This window comes from Echinops telfairi, unplaced genomic scaffold (assembly GCF_000313985.2).
Source record: "Echinops telfairi isolate 266 unplaced genomic scaffold, ASM31398v2 ScPeMD7_8;HRSCAF=38, whole genome shotgun sequence".
In the NCBI taxonomy this organism is placed as follows: domain Eukaryota; kingdom Metazoa; phylum Chordata; class Mammalia; order Afrosoricida; family Tenrecidae; genus Echinops; species Echinops telfairi.
In genome coordinates this window covers 1,885,105-1,894,045 of record NW_022103905.1, presented here as the reverse complement: position 1 = coordinate 1,894,045, position 8,941 = coordinate 1,885,105, and the positions used below count along the sequence as shown (strand labels likewise).

The following is an 8,941-nucleotide window of genomic DNA, read 5'->3' as shown; positions in this document are numbered from 1 at the left end:
ATGGATGGATGGATGGATTGTGATAAGAGATGTACGAGGCCCCAATAAAATGTTTTTTATTTTAAAAAGTAACCTATTTTGTTTGTGGTGGTTGTTGAGTAAACATGGCATACCATAAACCAGTTCAGCACTTTCTACGTCTATGATTCAGCAACTTTGATTACATTACTTGACTAACGCAACCATTCTTACCCACCTTTTCTGAGTTGTTCCTCCTTCCATTGACATCAGTTCCCTGCCCCCTAAAGTTCCCATCTAATCTGTTGAGTTTGGTAGCATACAGATAGCGTTTAAAAGAGCAAATTACCTTCATGTAATTGATTTATGGATTGTTGTAATATCTGTAAGAGCCCCCAATAAAATAATCAATGAAAAAAAAAGAGCAAAATACCTAAGGTATACATCCTTTACTGGTTAAAACTTAACTATTGTTTAGTTTTAAGAAAATTTCAAGGGTAATTTCTGGTTTAAGTTTGAAAGATTATCTCAAGGGAGTGATTTCAGGCGTTCATCAGCCTCCAAGGCTCTAGAAAATCTGAATTCCATAAGAATTTTAAATTCTATTTTGCATTTTCTTGCTTTTGTTCTGGATGGTTTTTTTTTTAACAATCCATACATCAATTGTATCAAGCACATTTGTACATATGTTGCCATCATTATTTTCTAGACATTTACTTTCTATTGAGCCCTTGGTGTCTCAGCTCCTCTTTTCCCTCTCCTCCCTGCCCCCTCTTCAGGATTCTTTTACAGAATCTTTGATCAAAACGTTGAATAATGGCAGCTGGGCGCCATCCATATTCTTGGGTCTCATGGTAACGGAAGCAGTTATTCAACGAGGCACTTTCACCGTGCATTCCATATCCTCCCTTTCCCTACTCTCCTTCTTCCATTGTGTCCCAGGCAAATAAAGACCAATGAGTGCGCCTTGTAGGGCCACTGGCACGCTTTTAAGAACCCAGGCAGTGTACGCCAAACTAGGACAGTGTTTCCCAAAGTGACTGACACCGATCCAGTGGAACTGCAAATCAGATACCTACATTTTATCTTGGATTATGGGCTATCGTAAAAAGTAGTTTTTAATTGCCAGGGGAGTGCTGAGTAATTATTTTTCTGAAAAGGCCAAATAAGTTTAGGGACCTTTGTGCCAGGAGAACAGAAGCACTAAACCACCTAATTTTTAGACAAATTAACTGGGATTTCTGATGAAACCACAACCCTAAACCAAGGAACCAAATCCCATGAAGTGGTTGGTTGTACAAAAGCAGCCTCGGCAACAAATCTTTGTTGTTTTTGTAAATATGTCGATCACGCAACTTATGCCTTTGCCAATTCAACTTTTTTTTTTCTTTTTTAAATATAAATCATGTTATTGGAGCTCTTACAGCTCGTATTTTTTTTTCTTTTTTAACATTTTATTAGGGGCTCATACAACTGTTATCCCAATCCATACACATATCAATTGTGTAAAGTGCATCTGTACATCGTTTCTCAAAACATTTTCTCTCCATTTAGCCAATTCAACTTTTAACAGGTTTGTAACTTATTGACAGCACTTTTTTTTTAACAGTACTTTCTTTTTTTTTTATCGTTTTATTAGGGGCTCATATGACTCATCACAATCCATCCATACATCAATTGTGTAAAGCACATTTGTACATTCATTGCCCTTATCATTCTTAAAACATTTCCTCTCCACTTAAGCCCCTGACATCAGCTCCTCATTTTTCCCCTCCCTCCCCATTCCCCCCTCCCTCATGAGCCCTTGATAATTTATAAATTATTATTTTGTCATATCTTGCCCTGTCCGACATCTCCCTTCACCCACTTTTCTGTTTGACAGTACTTTCAACAATTGGCTATGCAACCCTTGACTTGTATGAAATGGTCTCAAAAAATTCGTGGGAAAATGAAATTCAAATATAATGGAATTTTCCACAAACTTTGTGAAACTCCCTCATGGCTAATTTTTTAAAATCATTTTATAAGGGCTCATACAACTCTTATCACAATCCATACAGTCATCAAATGTGTAAAGCACCTTTGTACATTCATTGCCCTCATCATTCTCAAAACATTTGTTCTCCACTTAAGCCCCTGGCATCAGCTCCTCATTTTTCCCCTCCCTACCTGCTCCCCACTCCCTCATGAACCCTTGATAATTTATAAATTATTATTTTGTCATATCTTGCACTGTCTGACGTCTCCCTTCACCCACTTTTCTGTTGTCCATCCCCCAGGGAGGAGGTCACATGTAGATCCTTGTAATCGGTTCCCCCTTTCCTACCCATTCTCCCTCTACCCTACCAGTGTCACCACTCACACCACTGGTCCTGTAGGGATCATCTTCCCTGGATTCCCTGTGTTTCCAGTTCCTATCTGTACCAGTGCACATCCTCTGGTCTAGCCAGATTTGTAAGGTAGAATTGGGATCACGATAGTGGGTGGGTGGGGGAAGCATTTAGGAACCAGAGGAAAGTTGTATGTTTCCTCATGGCTAGTTTTTAATGGTACATTTACTCCCTGTATCTCACAGGTTGAGGTAATAACTGTTTAAAAAGAGGAGCTCAGAGAGAAATGGAATAGCAACAGGCAGAACTGTGACCGATAACAGTTTTTCAATTTTTATTTTTTATATGATAGTTTTTTATCTTTGTCATCATCATTTAATTTCCCCCTTCCTTACTGACTAGCCTCCCTCCTTCTTTGCTCTACTCTCACAGAATTGCAGGAATCCACAAACCAAAAGCTGTTGCCCCTGAAGCTGGCTCTGGAGGTGGCAGCCTGGTTCATTTTGCTTATTTTCCTCTTGGAGATTCTTCTTATGTGGATGTCCAACTTCTTCCTCTTCTGGACGAATGCCTGGAGTGTCTTTGACTTTGTTGTCACCATGTTGGTAAGAGTAGATAGGTCGATGGCAGCTATTAGATGGCTGCAGAATGTGTCCAAGTGAGCCAAAATGATAAGGAAAACTAAGATGACTAGAGTTCAGAGAGAAAAATTAAATTTAGCTGATTTTCTTCTTTTGCTTTTCCCCCTTAAAAATGTAAAGCAATCATTGTATGAATTAGTTGTATTAGGGGTAAGGCAGAGTCTAACCATAATATCAACCCTAAACATTACCAGCTGTCAGCTACTAAATGCTTATTAAATACCAGCCACAGCTCTATTTTATGTGTTAACTCATTTGAGTTCCGTAACAAGTCTATGAGCTAGAACTTTTATAATCCCCCTTTCACATCCTAATTAGTTGAGTTGCAGAATTGAAATAATTTAGTACAGAAAGGCTGAATAACAAGCAATCCCTAGGAAGATGCTATTCAAAGAATAACGCCTAAGGAACTATGAAAAGAGTGAGAAGGGGCATCCGTGCCTGTGTGCTCTGGGGTATAATATGTGTGTTTTTCGCAGTCCCTGTTTCCTGAGGTTGTGGTGCTGGTGGGTGTCAATGGCCAGTCAGTGTGGCTCCAGTTGCTGAGAATCTGCCGGGTGCTGAGGTCTCTCAAACTCTTTGCAAGGTTCCGTCAAATTCGAGTCATTATTTTGGCCCTAGTCAGGGCCCTCAAGGTGATTTGACTGTTTCAGCTAAGCCTGGGGGGGAAAGTGGATAAACACAGGAGTTTTAAATTGAACCAGACATCTGGGTGGGTCACAGAAGGTGCTGAAAAACTCAGGGAACCATTTGCGCTTGAGAAGGGGCAAGGGAAAAAGCTGCAGTCAGGTGGAGAGGACTAGGTTCAAGATTGAAAATGCAGGTTTGGTTTGGGGGTTACATGAGTGGGCGTGGCTGGCTGGATCTCAGCCTCGTCTGGCCCAGCTCTGACTGCAGATCGTGCCTTCTAGATCATGACTCCACTCTTTATGCTGCTGCTCATGTTCTTCTACATCTTTGGTGTGACTGGAATCTACTTCTTTGAAAGTTACACCCGCTCAAATCGCCAGGACCTGATGTTCCACATGTACTTCTTGTAGGCAAGGCTGGGTGAATCCTGGGTGTGGGGAGAGAATTTGGGAAAGGGAAGGGGAAGGTGATCCAAAATGTAATTAATAAAAAAGTATAGTCTAATAGAAGAGAATAGAATTGAATACTATAAGGAGGGGAAAGAGCAAAGTGGGGTTACTATCTGAATTCTAATGTGAGGCAAGTAATTCCATGTTTATTCTAGGTTTTGTAAATTCAAACACATCCTTTTCAATCAGACTTCAATAGCGGTATATCCTGATGGTTAAGCCTTGGTTTCTAGGTCTCAGTTAGCTCATTTGAAAAAATGAGAATAATAGTACTACCTCAAAGAAGTGTAGGGATTAAATGAGGTATGCATTTTTGCATTTAGCACTTGACACTTGTAAGTGATCAGTAAATATCACTTCTACTCTTAAGCATGGTCACTGATTTTGTTTGCCCCAATCATGATGGACTCCCTAGGTGTGGGGACTATACGTGCACTTACCTCTACTCATTCAAAAGTCACATCTGGATAATGTCACAGAGAAAGCACTGATTGGTTACAGAAAGGCAATTTGAATTTGGAGGAAATTATCTGCCGTGGGTAAGGTTGTTGGTTCGAGTCCACCAGCCACTCTGCAGAAGAAAAGGCTTCATATGTTGCTCCTATAATGATTACAGCCTAGGAAACTCAATGGTACTGTTCTGTGTCTTAGTGGGTTACACATTGGACCCCAAGATCATCAGTCAGAACCCACTACCCATAGAGGAGAGATGAGGCTTTCTACTCCGATAGATATTTAGCCATATAAACTCACAGGGAGATTCTACCTTCCCCTATTGGGTTACTATGAGTCTAGATAGGCTAAAGGGCAATAAGTTTGAATTTTTGAGTTGATAAATCAGAATCGACTGTACGTAACAGCACCAATGGTAATTTTATTTGTAAATTTGAATCTAATATTTTCCAACACCTCTCACATCTTTCTTAGACTCCAGCAGATCATTTTTTGGAAGTACTGAGTGATGGAAGTCTTTGGATCCATTCATCTCAGGCACTGATGTGTTTTTTTTAAAGTCATTTTATTGGGGGCTCATACAACTCATCACAATCCATACATGCATCAATTGGATAAAGCACATTTGTACATTTGTTGCCCTCATTATTATTTTTTTAATTATTTTATTGAGGGCGCATACAATTCTTATCACAGTCCATACATACATCCATTGAGTCAAGCACATACAAGCACCTGTTGCCCTCATCAATCTAAACACATTTGCCCTCTACTTTAGCCCTCAATATCATTTGCTCATTTTTCCCCCTCCCTCCCCTCTCTCCCCTTCCCTAGCACTGATGTTTTTAATACATTGTACATGGGGGACTAAGAAGGAAAGCAGGACTATTTAGAGTCCTTCCTGAGGCCTTCTGTGATATATCTTGACAGTGATTTGGGATCACATATGTTTATGTAACAGTCATCCTTTTACCCATTTATCAGTTTATATGAAGAGGGTAAACGAGGATGGTGCTTGTGAAGTTTGCGAGTGACCTGTTAGGTGATGTCCATAGAGCAGTGTGGAAGAAAAATTATTCTACTTACTGATTTTTTAAAAGTGTCAGAATAGTGAGAAGGATTCCTTATAAAATATCCTCAAACCAAAGAATGATAGCTGAAATTTTGAGTATGGTAGAAAAGAAGCCAAAAGTTTTAGAGTAAATTACAGAGAAATGTTCTTATGATGCTTTATGTTTTAGAATGACAGCTATACTAAGAGGCTTATATCTCTGTTTCTCTACGTAAATACACACCCATCAATCTCTCCAGGGATGTTCCAAATTCCCTGGTGACAGTGTTCATTCTTTTCACCTTGGATCACTGGTATGCACTGCTTCAAGATGTCTGGAAGGTACCTGAAGTCAGCCGTACCTTCAGCAGCATCTATGTCGTCCTTTGGTTGTTGCTTGGCTCCATTCTCTTTCGAAATATCATAGTGGCCTTGATGGGTAAGTATGCAGGAAGTGAAACTGGAAGGGAGGCATCACTGGAAAGAAATTGCTAGGAAAGCTGGGGTTGGTGGATATTGGTAGAACTTGGGGTCACAGGAAGGCTTGGGGCCTGATGGATGTTTCACTCGGTTTCTAAGTCTTTTCCCCCCTATCTAGTCACTACCATCTCTTAACCCTTAATGGCCCTCTGGGGCAGTTACTAACTTCCAGAGTATCAGGACTGAGCTGAATGAAGAGATGACACATCTGGAGGTTCAGCACAAGGCTGACATATTCAAGCGGCAGATTATCCAGAGGTCTGCTTCCCCATTTTCAAGCCTTACTTCTGTTCTCCGGGGTTTCTGAACCCCATTCCCTATTTCTGCTCCTCGGCCTTGACCCTACTTTCCCCCCTGTAACAGAAGATTTGCCTCAGGGTTAGGAATTCCCTAAATGTAGAACAAGCCTGACTTTTTAATCCATAGTTGGGGCCCATCCATTTATTTTCACCCCTTTACTACAAATCTTTTCCCTCACTCAGTGTTGTCATTTGAATTCTTTCCTTCCCCCTCCCCGCCTTTTCCTTCCTAAATCCCTGTTAAAGTGATACTATATCACTCTCTTCATTTTTTGTGTTTTGTTTTGCAGGAGACAATACCAGTCCCGAGAGGCATTAAGGTCGAGCCAAAGCAAAAATGATACCAGGTTAGGGATATATCGATAATTGCGATGGAAATGCAAAACCAAAGATAAAGATTGAGTTTGAGAGAGAGTTCATTCATTTAGTAACTGTTTATTACAGTGGATTGAATGGTGCCTCCAAAAGATGTGGCCATATCATAACCCTCTAGAGTCTACAACCTGTAATATGACCTTATTTAGCAAAAAGGATTTTGCAGATCTTATTTAAGTTAAGGATCTCAAGAGCTCGTCCTGGTTCTCTGGGTAGACCCTAAACCCAACAGAAAGTACCCTTCTAAGATACAGAGTAGGAGAAGACACAGAGAGAGGATAAGGCAATGTGCAAAGGGAGGAAGAGATTCGTGTAATGGAACCACAAAAACCAACCAGACTCACTGCCATTGAGTCAGGCTGACTCATGGTACCTCCCAGTGACTATTTATGGGAGTAAAAAGCCCAGTCTTCCTCCCAAGGAGCTGCTGCTGCGGGTGGTTTCAAACTACTGACTACGCAGATCAGCCCAACATGTAATCACTACACCACCAGGGTTCCAGGTAGCCATAGGTCAAGGAGATCCAAAAACTGCTATAGAGATACCAGAAGGCAGAGAGAGAAGTAACTGCCCCACTTAGGGCCTCCAGAGGGAGTGTAGCCCTGCCCACGCTGATTTTAGGCTCTAGAACCCAGAGTGTTAATTTCTGTAGTTTTAAAGACACCAAGTTTGTGTTCACTTGTTGTGGGAGCCCTAGGAAAAGAAGAACCTTCTATGAAACAGATAGTATTTTGAACCCCGAGTTGAATAGTAAATAAGCTAGCAGAAGCGTTAGATCTCTCCCTCTCGTGGGACAGATAGACCTTGGTCCTTGGCTCCGCACCAGAAAGAATTCACGCTGAAGCCTGGTTTGTGATCCAAGTGAGTTGTATGAAAGTTAAAAGCAGTTTCAGGGTTTACAGTGAATGGAACACAAGCCAGACAGAGCCTGCGGCACGGTAGGCGGGACATGGCACTGCCACGCTGTACCGTGTCTGTTGGAGCTGCTGGGAGAGCGCACCAGAGCAAAACCTCTGGCTTTTCAGGGGCCTCTTGGGAGCCGTGGTCCATGATACTGGTCGACCCCATTGGCTAAGTCAAATTCACCTGGCCTAGATGGGCCAATCCAGGTGTAACACCCACCTAGGTGTACCACGCCTTCTTGCCCGGGAGCTTGAACGTAACAGAAGGAGAATTGAGAAATTCATTTATCCCTTCAACAAATAATTATTGAATATTTATTAGGTACTTGGGATATAGCAAGTGAACAAAATAGACAATAACGCCTTCCTTCATGAAGCTTACATATTGGTAGGGAGTGGGGCGGAGAGAGAATGAACATACTGAATAAGTAAATATTTAATGTTAAGATATATTAGTAAATAGTATTAAAAGCTAACAGTAGAGCAGCGTGAGGAGGGTTGGTTGTGCAGGGCGAGGATTGAAGGTTAGTTTTGCAGATGAGGGGCTTACGATGGGAATATATATGAGAGTGTTTTAGGCAGTGGGAACAGCTAGTATAAAAGTCCTGAGGCAGAAACCTGAGTTGCTTGAGAAATAAAGAAGCCATCGTGAGGGGCAGAGGGTGAGCAATGGGAAAGTGATAGGCGATACCTGAGTCCCAATCCTTTGGGCCATGAGTGTCAGGGTGGGGACTTAGTTTTTCACTCTTTGTGATATGGTGAGCAGAGAAGTGATATAAATTCACTTACATTTAAGAAGAATTTAGGGGACAGGGGAAAGGAAGAGGTGGGGGGAAAGGAGGAGGGAGCCAACAAACTCAGGGACAAGGGAACAACAAGAGATCTAAAGTCGGTGACCAGAAAAGCATAGAAGGCCTGGTGGGTTCAATCAAGTGCAGTATAGCCAAGAGGAAGTACAGAGAGCCGAATGAAGGTCGAACATGGTAGTGGGACAGGAGGAAAGTAAAGGGAAACAGAAGAAAACTAGGAGGCAAAAGACACTTACAGAGGTCTAAACATAGGCATGTATATATGTAAATATATTCATATAGGAATATAGGTCTATGTACATATATTTATGAACATATATTTATGGGTTAAGTGTTAAGGTAGCAGGTGGACATTGGGCCTCTACTCAAGTCCTCCCCCAATGCAAGAACACTTTGTTCTAATAACCTTGCATTCTGTGATGATCACCTTTCTGACACTATCACTGAAGACAAAATGGGTACCTAAGCTAATGTGGTAAAGAAAGCTGATGGTGCCGCCTTCCCCTCCTCGGCTATTACAAGATAGTGTCTGGGGTCTTGAAGGCTTGAAGTTAAACAAACGGC

The 8,941-nt window shown here is 41.5% G+C and overlaps 1 protein-coding gene across 1 annotated transcript in view; it reads left to right on the top strand.

The window, feature by feature from the left end:
• Positions 1 to 8,941, top strand: part of CATSPER2 (cation channel sperm associated 2) — a 25,089-nt gene that overhangs the window by 6,338 nt on the left and 9,810 nt on the right. Inside the window, exons 5-10 of the mRNA XM_045286520.1 lie at positions 2,721 to 2,893; positions 3,409 to 3,564; positions 3,841 to 3,965; positions 5,773 to 5,951; positions 6,151 to 6,250; positions 6,582 to 6,638. Coding sequence (XP_045142455.1) covers positions 2,721 to 2,893; positions 3,409 to 3,564; positions 3,841 to 3,965; positions 5,773 to 5,951; positions 6,151 to 6,250; positions 6,582 to 6,638 — 790 coding nt within the window. The remainder of the gene's footprint in view (positions 1 to 2,720; positions 2,894 to 3,408; positions 3,565 to 3,840; positions 3,966 to 5,772; positions 5,952 to 6,150; positions 6,251 to 6,581; positions 6,639 to 8,941) is intronic.